Source organism: Delphinapterus leucas, chromosome 10 (assembly GCF_059928025.1).
Source record: "Delphinapterus leucas isolate spDelLeu-1000000601 "Yukka" chromosome 10, BTC_Dleu_Yukka2, whole genome shotgun sequence".
NCBI classification, from domain to species: Eukaryota; Metazoa; Chordata; class Mammalia; order Artiodactyla; family Monodontidae; genus Delphinapterus; species Delphinapterus leucas.
Genome location: NC_143138.1, coordinates 4568539 through 4589040, shown reverse-complemented (window position 1 = coordinate 4589040; position 20502 = coordinate 4568539). Strand labels below are relative to the sequence as shown.

Genomic DNA, 20502 nt, shown 5'->3' with positions numbered 1-20502 from the left:
GCAATGGGAGAGGCCACGACAGTGAGAGGCCCGCGTACCGCAAAAAAAAAAAAAAAGCCACATGAGACTAGTGGTCACTGTACTGGACAGGGCTAATGATTACGTCACGGTGGCCCAGGAGGTGAAACGAGTTTCCCCAACTTCATTTCTCCTACAAGGATTTTTTGTCTTTGCTGCCCAGGTTTCCTCTGTGAGACCTGTAACATCTGGCAGTAAGAAGGGAAGGAGGATTTAAACTTTTTTCCCTACCAAGCTAGTTTTGGATTTCTGTGGATAAGCATTTACTATGACTCTCAAAATACAAATTGTGCATCGGTGGGCTGATTAGATTCCCAGAAATGGAAATGAAGAAGATGGTGGTGGGAGGAGAGAGAAGAGAAGAAGTTGAGTTGATCTTCAGACACCTGTGGCAGCCACAGGAAACAGCAGTGTGACTGGAAATGATGAAATAGACATCACAGAGTGTGGCCTTCCTCAGACTGGGGGTCTCAGAGCTCCCAGGCTCTTTGTTACCAGCAACCCATGGGGTCCAAGTTTTGGAGTGATACAGGGGAGCTGGGAGTTGGCCTTCTCAACTAGCTTCTTAAATGATTATTACACGGAAGTGTAAGTCACTGAATCAGATTTATGAAATTCCACAACAGGCCGAGAATTTGTAAAGGATCCCATGTTGTCTTGGAGAATTAAAAATTCTTTGGTCCTAAGTCATCATTAGCCTCAATATTCTGGGCTCAACAAAAATAAAGAATTGATGGATGTCAAAGGACAAGTTCGACACATTCTTGGCTCATTTACAAAAAGGCATGAATTTGAAGATGGAGGGAAAGCTCCCAGGGCTACAGGATTCCTTAACAGGCCATATGCTTAACAGGCAATATGTTTTCTTTCTTTTTTCTCACTTTCTTTCTTTTTCTTTCTTTTTCTTTCTTTCTTTCTTTCCTTCTTTCTTTCTTTCTTTCTCTCTCTCTCTCTCCCTCCCTCCCTTCCTCCCTTCCTTCCTTTCTTTCTTTCTTTCTTTCTCTCTCTTCCTTCCTTCCTTCCTTTCTTTCTTTCTTTTTCTTTCTTTCTGCCTTTCTTTTTCTTTCTCTTTCTTTCTTTCTTTCTTTCTCTCTCTCTCTTCCTTCCTTCCTTCCTTTCTTTCTTTCTTTCTTTCTCTTTCTCTTTTCCTTTCTTCTCTCAGTAAAAAAAGTCTTTTTTTTTTTTTTTGCTTGGTCATCGCGGGCACCCTCTCTAGGGTGACCATTGTTTCTATTGTTGGTTTTGTTTTGGGCAGTTCAAGGGTGGGCATTTTCTGCCAATGCAATAATAAACCGCCATCTTTGCTGATTCTCCGTGAACTTGCAGCAGCAACAGCTGCCTGGTCATCACAGGCAGGAAATGCGCAGCTGCCTGAAGTATGCAGACAAGAGTAAACCACGAAGAGAAGAAAGGCTGAAGGCTAAACTGCTGGTGCGTCAACTTTCCGATTCCATGAGAAATGCAGACAGGACGCTCTCCTCAGGCGAAAGGGGGCTGCGTAGGCTCTGCTTCGTCAGCCACCAGAGAATACACAGCTTGGACCAAAGTCAGGCTCCTGCTACCTCTGAGGAAAAAGGTCCTGAACTTCTAAGCCTCCAAGGCTCTGCTGCCTCCCCAGGCCTTGTTAAAATGCAGACTTCCACTCTGAGAATGACGACTTCAGGGGCTCAGAGCCCTTGCTTGAGAAATCCCTCGACAGCTGCAGCAAGTCGCTGCCATTTATCACTTACTGAGCGCGGCCTGTATGCCAGACTCTATCCTAAGAGCTTCGTATATATTGTCCAAGTCTATCCTTACAACCATCCCGGGAAGTCACTTGTACCTCCTTGTTGTCAGATGCAGAAACCAAGACTCAGGGTAGTTTTGCCTGTAACCATAAGGGACAGTAACGGTTCGTCACTATGTAAGCGTGGCTTCCAACCCTGTGCTTATTCGTAACCAGGCTATAGCGGCTCCCAAACTGTGGTCCCTAGACCAGCATCATCAACCTCGTCTGGGGACTTGGAAGCTTCTCAGGCTCCTCCCCGGAGGTGCTGAAGGGGACACGGGACTTGGAAACTTCTCAGGCTCCTCCCCGGAGGTGCTGAAGGGGACACGGGACTTGGAAACTTCTCAGGCTCCTCCCCGGAGGTGCTGAAGGGGACACGGGACTTGGAAACTTCTCAGGCTCCTCCCCAGAGGTGCTGAAGGGGACACCGGGGGTGGGTCCAGCAAGTTGTGGTTGAAGAAATCCTCCAAGTGATGCTGAGGCAGGTTCGAGTTTGAGAACCACTGGACCGGGCTAAGCTGCCCGCTCTCCAGGGGTGAGGCAGGCAGCAGGAAATCCTTACAAAATAACACTGGCTTTGGCGGCATGCTGCCTGCAGCTCTAACGTGACAGTGAGGATGATGATGGCAGAGAACCCGTGTGATTCCCAGGTGGCGGAGAAGCATCACTCCCTCCGGGGGTCTGTTGACTCATCCAGAGGAAACGGAACCAAGACACACGAGTTCCCATGTAGGCCACACTGTCATCTGGGCTCTGACCAGTGGTGGGTGAAGGACAGGGCCAGAAGCTGGGATGGGGAGAGACTGAGGAAAAATCCCAAGGACCGGCAGAGCAGAAAGCCTGAAGCAAAGCAACTTGGAGAAGCAGGAGGCCTACAACGGCCCAGAAATCGAAGATGAGCAAACAGGCAGGCGATGCTACCCCAGAGAAGATGTATTCTTAAACTGAGGCCTCAGGTGAAGCCACTTATTCCCCTTCTTTTAGAGCAGAAATCAGTGACTGCGTTCCTGGGGCCTGCATTTATTAATAACGTGTGCTGTGAATGCAGAACATTTGAAAATTGAGGCCGGAGGTAAGGCTGCGGTGTGCTTGATAGAGGCTTTTCGGCCATTGGCATGGATAAACGGTGGAGCTTCTTCAAGGTAGCACTTGCCTGGAAGGTGTTTTGTCCTGTTTTCTCCTATAGGTGCAAGGTATGAGGCATTTTGCAGAAGGCGTTTGTGGGAATTTTTCCAAGTCGAGGCAATTTCCAAGTTTCTTCCATTTCTTAGACCCGAGAAAAAGAGCACTTAGAAACAGAGACAGCAAGGGCAATGGAACTCTAGCTGATGAAACGTGAATTGCTGATCTAGACAGAGCTGTTAGGACTGAACTCTATAGTTACTGTCAGATTGAGAAGCCTCTGCAATTGATGGTCTCGGGCGATGGCCGGGCTCACATGCTCAGTGTGAACCAGGACAGACAAGAAATGCCCAGGTTTTTCAAGAGACAGAGAAGACAGGTGGCTGGCATGAGCGCCCACTAAGATTTCACCTTCATCTATTCATAGGTGTGAAATCAGTGAGACTTGCAGCAGCATCCCTTAGCTGCCATCAGGAATAGTATCTGCCTTGCGGGCAATGTCATGTCAGACCTGAAAAACTGTTCTCAGGGGATCTTCTCTTCCGTATATTGAAATTCATCTAATTATGATGTATTCCCCACTTTGGACAAACACTGAACGTAGGTAAGCTTGGATTTTACACAAAAGATAAACTAGGGAGCAATTATTTCTTGACTCAGCAGCTTGCAAAACATGTCACTATCGTATTTATTTTAATTCCAAGCTTTCCCGATGCATTTAAAATTAAGTCCACAACTAATGTTTGCCTGTAGCCTATATATTGCACGAAGTGAGGTATGTCAATATCTGTTGTGTGTATCTCATAATAGATTTTTGCTCCTTCTGGAAAGCGGTTGTTGCACAGGTACAGGGATGGGTGCACCAAGCGTCAGCAGTTCTCACGGGATTGCTCTCTTCTCTGGGATTCTGACACATGTACGATGTCAAGTCCTCTCATCATGTTTCCTCCATGTCAATCACAGCCGTCAAGTGTCAAAGAAGAGCCCTTACCCTGAAGGTCTCCTAGTTTATGATCTTATATATCCTGTGCGTACGTGGGCACACACATGCACACGTGCACACACGCAGGGACACACTATCTAACCACATGGAGATTCTACCGGCATTAGTCTTATAACATGAGACACAGACCTACTAGAGAATGGACTTGAGGATATGGGGAGGGGGAAGGGTAAGCTGAGACAAGGCGAGAGAGTGGCGTGGACATATATACACTACCAAACGTAAAATAGATAGCTAGTGGGAAGCAGCCGCATAGCACAGGGAGATCAGCTCCGTGCTTTGTGACCACCTAGAGGGGTGGGATAGGGAGGGTAGGAGGGAGGGAGACGCAAGAGGGAAGAGATATGGGGACATATGTATATGTATAACTGATTCACTTTGTTATAAACTAACACACCATTGTAAGGCAATTATACTCCAATAAAGATGTTAAAAAACAAAAAAAGAAGTTTACTGCAGCTTCCCTCCTCAGGGATGGTAATTAGGTGTGGTCTCTAGGGACATTCAATTTAATCCCAATTCAGTCGTAAACATTGATGGAGCCAGTTTGAAAGCATCAAGACCAAGCAAAGCAAATGGATCTATATGACCTGATGCCAGGAGGAGAGAAAGGAGCAGGAAGTAGAGTAGGAAGTAAAACAGGGGCCGAGTTTGGTTCCTGCTAAATGAACCCACAGCCAGTAAAGGGGGCTGTGGGAACACAGGGAAAGAGTACAGAATGGATACGAGATGATCCAACACTTTGATTCAGATTCTGTGTAACTCCAAATATCATTGAGTGTTAAGTAGGTTATGATTCTTTTTTGAAAACTCTTATTTACTATCCGGAGGGGAGAGAATTCATCCTCTCTAGTCTTTCCTACAAAGATCAACTAATATTTAAAAGAGCAACCTTGTAAATTTATTATACTAACGAAAGAGATTTCCAAAAAGATGAAAATAAGGTTCTGCAGTGCCACCATTTAGAGGTAATCATGATTAACACCCAAGTGTATACTGTTTCAGAGTTTTTTGGTGTATACACTTACATACATTTTAATAAAAACAAAATCCAATAGTGGGTACTCTTTTATGGCAGCTTCTTTGTCACTTAACAATATTTTTATGAGTATCTTTTTATGTACCTTCATAATCTCCTACAGCATCATTTAAAAGCACAGCAGATTGTACCTTTGTTTGGCTGAAAAACTGGCTGAATTCAGCCCATTCCCTATAATTGGACCTATAGGCTGTTTCCCCCAAATTATCCATCACACCCTAAATGGGAATGTCAAAAGAGCATCATTGGCTCTTCGAATCCCATGTGCTTTTGCCTTAGAGCTAGCTGAGGAAGATGCAGAAGAAAAGGCAACAGCATTTTATTCATACAGTCTTATTAAGCCTGACCCATTCTGCAGTGTTATCTGGCTTGGGGAACAGCCGGCTGGGTGCAGAGGAATGCATCCTAATGCCGTGGAAACATCACTCAACTGCGGCTGATACCGTACGTACTGTGTGGCCTGTGGTGGGGACAACAAGTCTTGTCACCGCTCTGCTGAGAAGGACCTGCAACCCCGGAGGCACTCAGCTTTCTCCTTAATACATCACCAGCCACCACTGGTGTTTGAGCTGGAATTGACCTCACTGCTCATCGGTGCCGTTTTGTCCCCTTTTCTAATCACTTCTTTTCAATAGAATCATTCCTGCAGTAGGCTTGTGGGTGGGTTAAAAAAATTTAATAACCCAAGAAGCCTCTGAATGTAAGATTTTACTCTTTCTTGGCTTATGTAATTTACATAAGCATTTGTTTATGCCGCATTTGTGTATCGCTTTTCTGATCAAACTTCCTGGCGATTCCGCAAGTTTGGCTTCTCAGCCCCCCCGGTGCAATTATTAACCCCACAGCAAGAAAGCCAATAAATGGCCGCAGGGCTGCCCGGTGTTCAGATAAGATAAACACCAGCCTTTCAAGCTGCTGAACTGAATTGGACTACCTCAGTTTTGGGGAATAATATCTCTTCTGTTTTATTAAACTTATTAAAACCATTCACGGAGGAAAAACTAGTTCAGTTTTCTTAAACTTGGAGGACCAAGATATTTACTAGGGTTTGACATGCTTTTTGCCTGTGGTATGCGTAAACATCATCGGATGGTCACTTCTGGGCTGGTAAACTTGCATTTAATCCATCATATGCAAACTCAGTTATTTATTGCATCTTTATTCGGTGCCAGGCTCTCTTTGTCAGGTCTGCAGAGATAGAAAGGAGCAAGAAAGATTCCCCCTTCCTTCAGGGAGATCACAGTTTGAAGTGTCTTCCTTCAAGGAAGACTCACACGCACACACACTATATAGTATAACTTCAGCTGAGATAAGTAAGAATGTGATACTCCAGGAGGATCCAGAGGGAGCATTTCACCAGGTTGGGGGCTGGAGGAATGTTTCCCAGAGGAGGCGATCCTTGAGCTAGGTCTGGGCAGAAGACAAAGGGAGAACAGATATTCGAGGCCAAGGGGACCGTCAGAGCAACGTCATGTCAGTGAAAACACAGGGTGTGGCCGGACAGTGGCAAATGACTTATGATAAAGCTGGCGCTTAAGGGTGCATCCTCGTGGGGCAGCATGTGTCTAGAAACAGGCTAGAGTCAAATGTGTGATGAACTTTGGTCACTAAAGAACTTAGACTTTGTTCTGTAGAGATGGGGACTCTTGGAGTCTTTTGGGAAGAGGGGAGACGTGATCAGATCGGTATTTGAGAAAACCATGCTGGTGGCAGTAGGGAGGGAGGGAAACCAATTAGAAGCCATTTCTGTCATCCAGGAGGGAGATGGGGAGACTTTATCCAGGGAGTAGAAGGAAGGAGGAGTGAAGGACAGCCCAGTATGTGTCCTTTCTTACTAAGCTGGCGGTACTTCCAAGCATACCACTATGTCAGTATGCTTGGAAGAATGCATTTCATACATTTGGGTTCAAGAATACTTATTTGGGAAGAACACTGGAAAGATAAGCCAAAGACAGGAGATAGGACAGTAGACGCTGGCTAGAGGTATCAGCTTATGAAGACGTCAATCTTTCTCAGGGGGGTTATTATTTAGTTATCAGTTCAAGATGCTTTGAGGTCCTCCAAAACATTCTGTAAAATCAGGAATGCTTGCAGACCATCAGCATTTTATGCTATATTATATATAGCCTCTAACTGGCTTTCAAAAAACCTAAGGCAATCAGGAAAGTAATTCTGTATTAAATTTCCCAGATTGCCCTGTTCCAATAGGTTGAATCCATTGGGAATGACCTCTACCCATCCAGCTTCCTTGGCATTTTATACCTCTTTAATGCAACTTGGAAGAGTTGTCTTGTGACTCTCCAATCCCTTCAGACTGTCATGAATGTCTTTGAAGGCAGAAACTATTTTTGGTTCATCTTCAGGCTCCCCAAAGTGCTTGGCATGGAGTAGGGACTTAGTGTTGAAAGAAGGAAGGAAGGAAGGAAGGAAGGAAGGAAGGAAGGAAGGAAGGAAGGAAGGAAGGAAGGAAGGAAATGGGAAGGAGATTGACTGTAGGGTGAGGAGTTTGGTACAGGCATGGCCGAGGGCAGGTAGAAAACGTTAAATAGGGGCCAACTCATGAAGAGTTCACCGTGCTGGGGAAATACATCAATGCACCCGATTAATCAGAAATATTTCCAGTAAGTTGAAAAAGGAAAACTGACTAATCATTCTTTGGTAGGTTAGTTAAGAATTTTAAAATGTCCTGATTCGAAACAAAGTCAGATCACTGGCCAGAAAGAGTTCTTAAATAAAAAATTTTAAATAAACTCCTGGTCAAAAGGCACATTCATACGTTTCATTGTTTGTTCTTTTGCTCATTCATTCCTTAGAAGCCAAGATTATGGCTCTGGAGCCAGCCTGTCCAGGTTGAAGCCATGGGTCCCCCACCAGCTCTGTGACGGCACAAGGTCCTAAAACTCTGTGCCTTGTTTTCTGCATCTGTAGAGTATTAATAATGCTAACTCTTGAGGGTGGGGTAGGAAGTAAATGACTCACTGGATGAAAAGCTCTTAGAACAGTGTGTGGCACCAGTGCTTAATATTGCATTAGCTATTTCACTCTGAATATGTGCTGTCCTTAGCACTCCCTATGTATCCGTGCATTCAATATCCTGCGAGTAAGAAGATGGAGATGGTAGCACCCCATCCACAGGAAGTCTATGGGGGATGACAAATGAGAGTGAGCGATTGGAGGCCAACATGGCAGGTGCTAGAATTGAGTTATGAGTCCCACACTTCGGGGAGCAGAGAGGAGGGTCGCGAGGGAGGGCTGAGCTGAGGCTTGTCGCCTGCACATCACAGCCAAGTCCAGCCTGCTCCTTCCAGCCTGCACGCCCTAAATTCCCCCATTTTCTTGCACAAACCTCCCTTGTCTGCATCCCTTAGGATGGGAAGGGGACCCCAATTCTTCTCGATTGTTTGTTCAGAAAGCATAACTGGCTGATTTCTCTCTAGTTTGCGTGAATGTGGAAATAGAGAAGCAGGTGTTTGTGGGCTGTGGGATTAAGGGTCTGCTCCCCCTTGGCCGACGGGGACGGGAAGGAGGCCCTGGGAAGGGGGACGAGAGCAGCTTCCGGGGAAGGTCAGTCACAGGTCAGACCCAAGTTTTAGTTAAATACACAGAGGCATCTCAGGGCCTCAGTGAAGACGGTGGTGAGGACAAAGGAGGACGTGGCGGGGGACAGGCCAGAGTGGGGTACGACTAGCAGAGGGTTGGGGGTTGGTGAATTGGAGAAAGAGGAGATAATACAGTGGGTTTCACGCTTCTATTCAATATATTTTGAATCAAGATACCTAATGTCCCTATTGGCCATTGGCTCAAAGGGAATGACCACAGTTCAACAGTGACATTTGGAAAGCTTCATTTTATCCCGCCAGCGTATATCGAGGAGACCCTGCCACTAAAGGGATCGCTGACGAGAAGCCTGGAAACACTGAATCTCAGTGGATTTGGGGAAGCTACTGGTTCTTTCTGTCGCTAGTCATTTTTCACAAGGTGCCACCACTAACAGTAACAAGTTTCTCTTTGTAAACACCCGATAGGCACATTTCATTTGCTGTTCACACTCCCCCGTAAGGCAGGCCCTGTGGGATGGGCCGTGTGGTCGTTTTTATACAACACGTGATGATACGTGAGGTTAAGCTCGTCCACAGGTGAGGGGGGAGACCCAGATGCCGGCCTGGGTGTCCTGACCTCCACCGTGAGCTCCTGTCCACCTCCCTCTGGGCATCAGCCAGCCAGACACCTACCTCCTTTCCTTCTTCCGCAGAAAGAAAACTTGGGTAGATCCACTTCACAGATGGGGTAGGAGAAGTTCAGAATGGACAGGCCTTTACTGAAGAGAGCGATGTCCAGAAACAGCTCCTTGATATCCTCCCCTGAAGGGAAAGGGAAGACCAGCTTTCCTGTTAGTGTGGGTTTTGCTGTGCAGCACGGTGTTCAAAATTCATAAAAGCATGAGCCAAAGGACCTTTCTTTTCCAGAAATCTGCACTGTATAGGGAACAGTTTTCTTTTTTGGTAAAACAGCATGGGGGCAACGCTACTGGGACAGCCCTGGGGATGAAATGAGGCCCTTTCACGAACTTCATCTGCTTGGAGCAGGTAGCTGACCTGCTCCCCTGGCCTGATGCCATGGCCCCTGAATGTGGCGGCCGGGGGCCTGGCTTCCACAGCTTCTCAGCTACGTAGTCCCAGGTGCCTCCTCTGAGAGCAGAGGGCTGTGGTCCAGCCTGCCTACCCTCACTGCTGATGGCAGGCAGACATTGTCCCGTTGTCACACAGGAAGCTTCCGGCTGCTCTGCAGAGCTGGCTCCCGACTTTCTGCCCTTTTCTCCATCCCTCCCTTTTATGTTTCACTCACTCCACCTTCTATTCCTCTTTCCTCTCTGTCTCTCCCTAAAGCATCCACGGAGCTGCTGGTATAGAGCCCAGAGGCTGTGCAGGGTCTGGAAATATGAAGATGCATGAGAGTTCTTGGCCTCCGGAATGTTCCCTCCGTTTCTCTGGAGTGATCCCACATGCTCAGTTTATTAACTCCTTCTGCCCTGGTTTTGATGAATCTGTGTTAGAAAGGAGATACACTAGCAGCTATAGCAATGTAATGACCAACGGTAATGACACGACCACGTAAAAATAAACAATCAGAAAGCATTCTGGCTCATGGATTGGGGTGCAGGGAGAAGATATTCCGTGTCTTTGCCTGTGTCAAGGTTTAAGAACTTACAAGAGCTATTTGGGGAATGAAATAACGCAAAGATAAACCATGCTGCTGGTTGTGGCTTGTTTGGGGCTGAGATAACTAAGCAAAAAAGGTCTCTCAAGCAGACACCAATATTTAGGCTCAAAATATTTTCTTTATTTTGCTTCATATACTGATTCCAGGGGCTTGTAATACCCAAATGAGTGCCTAGGGTCTTTCTGGTACAAAAGCACAGCACGAAGTGAGGGTTCTGCTCTATCTGGATATTACCCAGAGGGAGAAATGAAAACGAAAATGGCACTGGAGTTCATTCCAAAGACTGCTGGGAGCACTGGTGTCGCCACGGCCGCCACAGTGAACGCGGGCCACTGGGCGTCGGGGCCGCGAAGAGGTTGTGTAATGTTTCGTATTATGTCAATAATTTTTACTTACTCAGAATGATTCCAAATCTGATGTTGATATTTGGTTTTAGTTGTTTGAGACACTGGTCAACAGACAAGCCAAAATCTTGTAACGCGTCTGCCAAGAAGAAAACAACAGATTAGGTGTGAGGACACTGCATATGCTGCAAGCTCACATTCAAAATGTACAGCAATTCTTTTTTTAATTATTATTATTTATTTATTTTAACATCTTTATTGGAGTATAATTGCTTTACAGTGGTGTGTTAGTTTCTGCTTTATAACAAAGAGAATCAGCTATACGTATACATATATCCCCATATCTCCTCCCTCTTGCGTCTCCCTCCCACCCTCCCTATCCCACCCCTCTAGGTGGTCACAGAGCACCAGCTGATCTCCCTGTGCTCTGCGGCTGCTTCCCACTAGCTATCCATTTTACGTTTGGTAGTATAGATACGTCCATGCCACTCTCTTACTTCGTCCCAGCTTACCCTTCCCCCTCCCCATGTCCTCAATACCTGTTTTATTCCTTCCTTCCTCCCTTCATTCCTTCCTGTATCCGAAATACTTTTTTTTTTTTTTTGCGGTGCGCGGGCCTCTCACTGTTGTGGCTCCTCCCTTTGCGGAGCACAGGCTCCGGACGCGCAGGCTCAGCAGCCATGCATGGCTCACGGGCCCAGCTGCTCCGCGGCACGTGGGATCTTCCTGGACCGGGGCACGAACCCGTGTCCCCTGCATCGGCTGGCGGACTCTCAACCACTGCGCCACCAGGGAAGCCCCAATTTTTTTTTTTTTTCGAAATACTTTTTAAAGTATACAAGCACGTATGACTTTGTACTTTGCTCTTTGACCTGTCCCACAATAATTAACCTAAACACAGAGCTCCTAGAGGCAAGAGCCAGTGTTTGTTTTGTTTGTATTGTTTTGCTTTCCATGTCCTTTTCCTTCATGTTTCCCACTGGGCCCCAGAGAGGACGACTGATTTTAACTGAGAGTCTATGTTATGTGAGTCACTGAACTGTGCACTTTATGAGCTATCGACTTAATTCTTCAGACCCCCCAGTGCCTAGCACAGAGCCTTGCAGTCGGACACATAGTAAGCACTCCATAAATGCACACATGAGTGGATGAACGGGCCACGTATGAAGCTACCTCAGCTTCAAATCCACCCTTCAGGGCTCTGCTGTGTGAAGCTGGGGGCGCTCTTCAACCACGTTTCTCCTTTGCCACCTGCCAGAGATGTGCCAGAGGTCAGACTGGGGCTGAGCGGGCGAAGGACTTGCTTCTTCTTACCCGCTTGCTGATGCTTGAGCGTGTCGCCCGGCGATGGCCTGTCACCCTGGCAGTGGCTGTTGGTTCCAGTGTCCCTCTCTCTCTCTCTCTCTCTCTCTTTTTTTTTTTTTTTACTTTATACTACACTTTATTTATTTTGCCTTGCACCTTCTTGGAATCAGCTGAGGTTCAGCTCTACTGGCTCCAAGCTTCTGTGATGATGGTACCTCGGAGGCCATCGCCCCTTCCCCAGCTGGCAGCGTCTCAGCAGCTCAGGCCCTTCTTTCAAGCTTCCAGGTTCTAACAACCCTAACCTCTGTCCTCTGCTCATAGCCCTCTGGGGGCAGCTGCTTCCTTCTGCTTTTCTGGTTCTCTAACAACTGCTTAACCAACACTCTGTATTAAAGTTTCTCCGTGGAGATGACTGACAGGGTCTCTGAATTCCTGACCGGACCTAGACTGATAGAATGAATGACAATCTTGAGAGACAGGCACGATTGTCCTTATTTCACAGGTGGGAAAATAAAGACTGAATGAGGTGGTGCTGACTTACCTAGGTTCAAGAACTAGAAAGTGGCAGAGTCAAGGTTCAAACCCAGACTTAAAAACAAATCAATAAGAAGTTGCCCCCCAGTACTGCACAGAGGCACTCACAAAGTAGAGCCTTGAAGACGTATGTTAAGTTTCTGATTAGTAAGATTGCCTGGAACCTTTGCATGCAGACATATGGCATTTGCATGCAGACATATGGCATCTGGCGGTTCTGTTTCATAACTGGCTTCAATTTCAGCTTAGCTATGCGCTCACATTGTCGATGGGAGCGTTCCAGACCGTTTAATCATCCACATCGCTGACCTGGAGGACATATAACTGTCTGTGATACCTGCCGTGGAAACGATCACTAGGCTGTTCAGGCTTGCGAAACTAATCTAGGTGCACTTTCGTTTGATGAACCCTCCTGTGATCTGGTCACTAATTTTCTGGGGGGATAAAAGCCATTTTCTCTTATGCTTAGTTTACTTCTTCACTGGCATCTTCGTGTCATCCCAGGGTTTCTTTCATCTTGGAAAATGGGACCAGGGGATAAGGAGACAATTGTTTCTGCTACACATTTGGCCCTCGGTATCGAAAAAGAGGCCAACTAACAGACGTTTGGGAACGTGCATCCTCAAAATCGTGAGCAAATTTAAGTTGCGATCTGCGGAAAGGTAAAAGAGGCTAACCGTGTGTCGCTTAGCTAATTAGCAGGTGCAAAATTACACTGTGCTTATCAATATTTTAAATGTATAGATGGAGAGAATAAACTAAGGGCAGGAGAAGGAAATAAAACATCTCCCTGGCACTGGAAAAATATTCTTGTTAGGAAAATAATCTTAATAAGAAACAAAGTTAAAAAGGAAGCAGCAGATTGCTTCTCTCTGAGGATGTGAGTATAAAAACAGAAAGATAGATTGCTTAAAAAGTGCTTAGGGCTTTGGTGCTCTTTTCTAGCAGTTATTTCAATTTTATATTTGAGAGCGAATTTTATATTTGGGAGTGAGTATGCACTTTGCAGTTGTCTTGGGGAAAATGACATCCATCCCTCCCATCCCCCCAATCCCAGCCTCACACACTTATAGCCTTTCCTCTTTTGACTTGTATTTTCACTCTGGCGCTTGGCATGCTCTATACCAGGGGTCCCCAACCCATGGGCTCTGGACCGATAGCGTCCAAGGTCTGTTAAGAACCGGGGCCACACGGCACGAGGTGAGCGGCGGGCAAGTAAGCGAAGCTTCATCTGGTGCTCCCCATAGCTCCCATTACCGCGTGCATCACCCCTACACCCCCAAACCCCCCACCCCCTGTCTGTGGAAAAACCGTCTTCCACGAAACCAGTCCCTGGTGCCAAAAACACTGGGGACCGCTGCTTTACACTACATTATATTTTCCTGTAAACCTCTACTAGATGCTTCAAGGCAGGCTCTCCTGCTTCAGGGCCCAGCATAATATCTTAAGATTATACTAGGTTCCAAGTAGTGGTTTGTTGAATGAATAATAGAGGTTATCTGTAATCAACTTGTGCAGAACTTTAAAGCTAGATTTCTCAACCTTGTCACTATTGACACTTTGGGTCAGAAATCTTTTTTGGGGGGTGGCTGTCCTGTGCAGCAACACCTCTACCCACTAGAAACCAGTAACATCCCAGCCCCAATTCCAGCCCAAATAGGTTACAGACATTGCCAAATATCCCCTGGGGGACAAACTCGCCTGGTGGAGAGCGATTGCTTTAAAGAATTGCTTTCTCAATTGCCAGACAAATGCCTCAGAATCACCTACCAAAATTCAAGACAGTGGGTTGCATTTTTAAAGGAGTTCTCCTTATACAGTGTAAGAATTGATTGGGGGCGAGGGTGGGGGGATTTTTCCTTGGACACTTGCCTCAGGTAATTTTGACCACATATACATTGGATTATCCGAATGTGGATCCTCTGAAAGAATAAAATGGGAAAGTTAATGAGAGCTGGCGTTCCTGGGCTTCGAGGGCAGAGATAAATGTTTCTTCCAGACACTTCACTGTATAGCAGTGAATGGACTGAGGAAAGAGGCAAAGCTTCATAGGAAAATATATGACCTGTTCATGGAAAATATTTTTTCCTTTGCCTCTAAGCTATACTCCCTTTCTGTCTGTTCTGTCCTCATGTGCGACTTCTGCCTAAGAGAGGCCCGCAGTTACAGTGGGCGAGGCCGATGCGCCGCAACCTGCCCTGCTGTCCACACACACCAGGGACAGGTGTGCCTGGAAGGCAGACTCCTCCAAACGGCTGACAGGAAATCCCTCGGTGGGTGGGGAGAGAGGCTGGGGAAGCAGCCAGCGGCATCTGCATTCCTGCTAAGGGCAGTCAAATGCATCCTGGAACTGTTTCATGCTCCTTCATGGAGTAGCATAGACTTAGGTAAACGGGTAGGGTTTAGCATGTGCAAGTTCTTTACACATCTCAGCTTCAGAGCCATTCTTGGGCCTTGAGTTCTGTTCCTTGCCTGTGCTCTCCCTGGCAGGGCTGGCCCTGGGCAGTTGTCCAGGAGAGGATGAGCTGGCCTGGGGTGTTTCTGGCCAGCGTTGGGCTCTCAACTGGAATCAGGGAGAAGACGACAAAACTCAGCCTCTGGAAGTGCAGTTCCTCCCCGAGGATGGCGGGGCCGAGGGCGTGGTGGGGCCAGGAGCCGGTGTGTCTCGGGCGAGCCACGCATCCCTAGGTCCTCGAGTCCGTGGTTGTTGCTCTGTGCCCTGTGTCCATCCTCTGTGCTGCTGGTTTCATGGTTTGAAGGACAGAGGACGGGGGGCCGTCTCTCATGCTGCTAGTCTCATTTTCCGATTTCATACCTCTGCTTGAGGCTTTTAAAAAATTTTTGTATTTTGAAATCATTATATTCTCACAGGAAGTTGCAAAAAGATAGAAGTTTCAGGTACCCTTCACCCAGCTTCCCCGCCACGGTGACATCTTACACATAGTACAATATCAAAACAAAGAGACCAATGTTGGCGCAACCCACAGGGCTCTTTCAGATTTTACTAGTCTTACACTTGTTCACGCGTGTGCACATGTGTGGAGTTCTGTTGCTTAGGTTTTAAATGTTGTTGCAAAGTGGGTGAAGCACTGGCTTTCCTGCTCCCGTGGCGGGGAGGGTGGAATTCCGACAGCAGTGTCACCCTGAAAAAGAGCTGACACCCCTCCAGCCTCCCCTCCACTAGCCTTCCCCACGTTCACGTCCAAGTCCATCCAAGGCTGTCCACGACCTTCCTGCTGCGTGAAGGTAGCCTCTCTCTCTTTCTCCTTCTTTCTCTCTTTCTCCCTCCCACTCCTTCCCTCTTTCTCTGTGCTCCCCTCCAGCACTTAGGTGGGCTACATCCTGAGATCCAGAGCAGTGACTTTCTTCTAACATCCCTTAACCCACCCATCCCTTAACCCATGACTTTAGGAGCTGATATCGCTTCCTCCGTGTGCTGTTGGCAGAAAACAGGCTGCTCCAGGGGAGTTCGATATTCCACGGCGTGTTTTATAGCACGTTTCCAATAGAGGCATGGCTTGGGGAGGGTAGAGAAGGACAACAGAGACAGGGGAGGGGCTTACTGTCAGCACATCGCTCGGATGCACTGGTGAAATCGACTCTAATGGTTTATGGAGAGAAGAAAAACTTGGGCAAACAGAATGTGAGCAAAGCTGGTCTGCTTCTGGTTGGTTAATAAAATAGCACCGGATAGCTTCTTGCTCTTTAATAAAACCCGATATATTACAGTTTTTCAGAGAAGCAGAAGCAATAGGATATATAGAGATGATATCTAGCTAGCTAGCTAGACATAGACACAGATATAACACATAGAGGGTATTTATCATGTACATATATAGAAATATAATATATATAATATCTATCGAGAGATTTATCTTAAGAAACTGGCTCATATAAGAGGGGCTGAGGGTGAGAAAAAGCCAACTTAGTTTTTAGAAGTATTATAGATAGGGCTGTCCTCGTCCCAGGGAAGCATAGAGAGTGAGCCAGAAACTGTGCCTGGGGAGCCATCGATGGTTCTAGAGGAAGGGCGTGACAGGATCTGACCTGTGCTTTCGTTGCCTGCGGTCAGTTCTCTCCTTTCTGTCCAAATCCTGGCCTCTCTGTCCCTACGAACTTAGATCTATGCCAGTTAGCACAGACTACCTAGTATTCATACTACATACACACTATCTTATATGATACTGTCCTGCCTCCCCAACCAAGGTCAGGCCCAAGAGGGTGGGACTTTTCCCTTATATATCATTCTGTTATATCCTCTTATATTTTTGATTACTCTCCCCTTCTCATTGCGTCTGACCTCATGTATCTCCAGCGCAGGTGCTAACTCAGAGTTGCAGGATAAATGGCTCTCACTTTATTCTCTACCTTTTGAAACTGTTTACCTCTATCTGCAGCATGAAAATTTGGACAATTTCCAGTAAGTGAGAGAGGGCTGGATCTCATACAGGAAAACCTTGTTTGCCTCTCTCCTGCCTTTTGTATCTTCACAATCCAGCTCAGCCACTCTCCTCCCCAGGATGCCCTGGAGTTTCCTGATCTGTCCTTCCTGAGGTCTCTCATGCATGGCTCCCTCTGTACATCTTCATCATACCTTTATCATCATGAAGTGCGGGAACTCTTGCTGGTTTGTATCTCGCATAGGTAGATGACACTAGGGTATAAGCTGTGGGGGTTAGGAATTCTGTCTTATTTATCCATCCTTACATAACCAGCATCTAGTACTGGACACGCCCCCAAATCTCAGCTGGCTGGACGAATAGATGAAAAGGAGAGAAGGTTGGGCAGTTTGATGACACCAGGAGGGAAGCTGGGCTTTCACGTCCATCTGTGATGGGTGCCAGCGATCACTTGGGAAGCCTGAGTTTTGAAGCCAATGATTGATTTTCCCCACACTTGGAAGGCTCTTTGGAAAGGTGTTAGTACATATTAACTTTATCATCATAATAACCAGGGTATTTGCCTTGGCACTTAGGATGGAGTTTCTGAGTGTGGTTGAAAATCTAGTCCCAGGCCAAATATTAGCAGATGTACCTCTACTATCTTTCAGAATTCTTTTGCAAATAAAACAAAACAAACAGACCTTGCTTTTGACTTCTTCTTTTAGGTTGGGTGATTACCAGCTCTGCAAGCTTGTACTGTTTACAGTACAGGCCTGGTTGTGCATGGATCTGAAAGTTTCCTTTCTGACATGGCAGTATTTTCATGGGGGGGGTTTAATTTTCTTGTGTGATTCCTAGGATAACATTCAAGGGTCATTATGGATCCCTAAAAAATATGGATGGGGGGGGAAGTCTTCGGTGAGAAGCCATTGCTGGAAATCCATTACCGTGGCAACAGAAAATTAATATCCTCTTTTTTGTCCTTGATGCGTTGTGGTGTGTTTCTTCCCCCATTCCCTCATCCTCCTTCCCTGCCACTGAAGAGAAAGAAATGACTAACAAGGTGGTAAATGTATTCTAGCTAGTCGTTCTGTTATTTCCTGATCTCTCCTTTTTCCTCCACCTGTCAAATCTTATTACTATAGAATAGCACGGCAAAGCTCCCCGATGGGCTATTATATTTCAAATAATAGTAGCTCTGCCCCATTCCAGTCTCCTTGGTCAGCATTTCATTGGGAATTGACTCACCTGGCCAAAGTTGGGTATACAATCCGGCTTTTTGTTTCTTCAGCTTGAACATGTAGAGTGGGTGTTTGAAAATGCTTAAACATGGTTCCTGATATCAAACACGACCAAAATGCATGAACACCATCACAGTGGAACAGCTCCTGCTTGTAGCTGTACAGAGGACAAGAATTCCTACACCCCGCAGGCTGCCTGGTAAGCCTGGTGAATGCATTTTTGAGTGTGAAGGTAGGTTTGGGCTGCCAAATTCAAAATCCTAGATCCCTCACCTTGTCTGCTTCGGATTCACTGGAACTCAGTATTGATGGAGAAGGGGTGTGAACCTGCATCCTCTTTTGGCCTCTGAATTCCACTCCCCAGGAGTAACCTGTGTTTGGCTTCCACGAGCTTAGGGGGAGATGGTTTTTGTATGATAGTATACACATTAGAGACCAAAAAGAGAGAAATGGCAATGAGGATGAGGTTTCATCCAAAACACCTTGCCAAATGTCTCAAGGAAAATAACGACCCATTTGAAGCTATTAAGATTGATCTTTTGCATCTCAACTGTAGATTGACAATAAACACTAAATGCACAGTTTTATTGCGTGTTACCAAGGGGGTATCATGGTGCCACAAAAAATCTTAACATGAGCGTACGAGCAAACTTGAACTTGTCTTACAGGTGACAGTGCATCTTAGTAGCTGGAGAATGGGAACTGCAGCTTAGCCTCTCATTCATTTTACTGAGTACCTGACACATGGCAGGAAGAACACTAGGCCTTGGGGATACAAAGACAAACCAGAACAGGCTGCTGCTTTCATCTGGAGTATAACACTTTCATCACCTAATTACGATACTACATGGTCCAAACACAAACTCAATAAAAGATACACGTATACTCTAAATCTCTCATTTTATAGTCAACATAGAGTCAAACTGTCTTCTGCATGCAAGGCGTATCTCCCATGCTCTCACTCCACACTACCTGGCCTGGCCCCTTTGCAGGTTAAACACAATCTTAGTAACGGTGTTGTTATTCACTCCTTCAACTACTACCACCGCAATCAAGATAAAGACACAGAGAATGCTCCTCATGCTGTCCTTTGACAGGCACTCCCTACCCCACCTCCCCTTCCCTATACCCCAGAAACCATGAATCACTGCTCCAGCAGTATAATTTTGTCATCTTGAGAATGTTATCCAAATGGAACCATACAATATGTATGCTTGCTTCTTAACTTGTCATATATATATATATATTTTTAAAATTGAAGTATAGTGGACTTACAATATTATATTAGTTTCAGGTATACAGCATAGTGATTCAATATTTTATACATTACAAAATGATCACCTCATATGCAGCCTTTTGAGATTGGATTTTTTTCATTCTCCATGGTGTCCTGGAGACCCATCCAGGTGGTTGTGTGTCTCATTCGTTTTCGTGGCTGAGTTGTTTTCTGTAGTGTGGACGTTTCACAGCTTGTTTAACTACTCGGACATCTGGCCAGTTTGGGACTATTAGAAATAAAGCTTTCACATACAAGTTTTTGTATGAACATGGTCTTCATTTCTCTGGGATAAATACCCAGGACTGAGGTTGCTGGGTTATATGGTAAGCGTATGTTTGGTTTTATAAGAAACAGCCAGTTTTCCACAGTGGCCATGCGTATTACATTCCCTCCAGCCTAGTAGGCATGCCCTCTTAAGAGAAACACTTGCCCAAGAAGCTTGTTCCCTGGGAGGAATCGGGAAAGGGGCTGTAGTCAACAACTACAGGGGGTTGACAACTTTTTTGCCCACTCAGCCTTCAAGGTTCAGGCAAAACTCCCTCCATGACATGAGGTGGAAGTTCTCAGGAATGATCAAATCCTAGAAGCTGTGAGATGCACACGCAGCAGTGGCTAGTTGTTGTTAATGTCCATCTGGTGGAGGGCGGCTTGGATGACCAGCCGTGATGGGGGTTTCCTTCCATAGCCCCCCTTCCTTCCCAGCGCTGTGTTCAGGACCCCTGAGGAAGTTCTTGTCATGCCGTCACATGGAGGCCTGCAGAACAAGTGCTAATTCTTATGACTTGTTTCCCCAGCGCTTTCTAGTGTGAGAGCAACTTACTATATACTTCTTCCCCCTTGAGCCCTGCTCTCCCCACACTGGGTAACAAAGTGTCCACTGCTGCCTCCAACCCCCCATCAGAGTCACAGGAGGAAACATCAATGTACACTTTTCCTAGGAGGCAAGCCTACTGACGGAGCTGATGGTTTGTCTTAGCTTGTCAGGCTGTCACAACAAAATACCACAGACTGGGTGGCTTAATTTCTCACAGTTCTGGAAGCTGGGGAGTCCAAGATCAGGATTCTGGCTGATTTGCCTCCTGGTAGGAGCCCTCTTCCTGGTTTGCTGACTTCTCCATGTGTCCTCATATGGCAGAGACAGAGAGAGAGACCTCTCTGGTCTCTTCCTCTTAGAAGGTCACTAATTCCATCACAGGGCCCCACCGTCATGACCTCATCTAACCCTAATTACCTCCCAAACACCCCTT

At 46.3% G+C, this 20502-nt stretch overlaps 1 protein-coding gene and 1 long non-coding RNA gene across 7 annotated transcripts in view; one reads left to right on the top strand and one right to left on the bottom strand.

Moving 5' to 3' along the window:
* LY86 (lymphocyte antigen 86) overlaps positions 1-20502 on the bottom strand; it is a 64183-nt gene that overhangs the window by 25776 nt on the left and 17905 nt on the right. For 5 of the 6 annotated variants that reach the window (XR_002646455.3, XM_022586594.3, XM_022586600.3 and 2 more), the window contains exons 2-3: positions 10567-10653; positions 9183-9311 (exon numbers count right to left, since the gene is read on the bottom strand). Coding sequence is in view for 5 of the 6 variants with exons in the window: in XM_022586594.3 (XP_022442302.2) it covers positions 9183-9311; positions 10567-10653 (216 nt within the window). In the remaining variant the exon portion in view is untranslated. Of the gene's footprint in view, positions 1-999; positions 6361-9182; positions 9312-10566; positions 10654-20502 lie in introns of those variants that run through there. The other variant, XM_022586601.3, reaches the window with a different exon arrangement.
* LOC149748118 (uncharacterized) overlaps positions 1-20502 on the top strand; it is a 151372-nt gene that overhangs the window by 124027 nt on the left and 6843 nt on the right. The gene's annotated exons all lie outside the window — the stretch shown is intronic.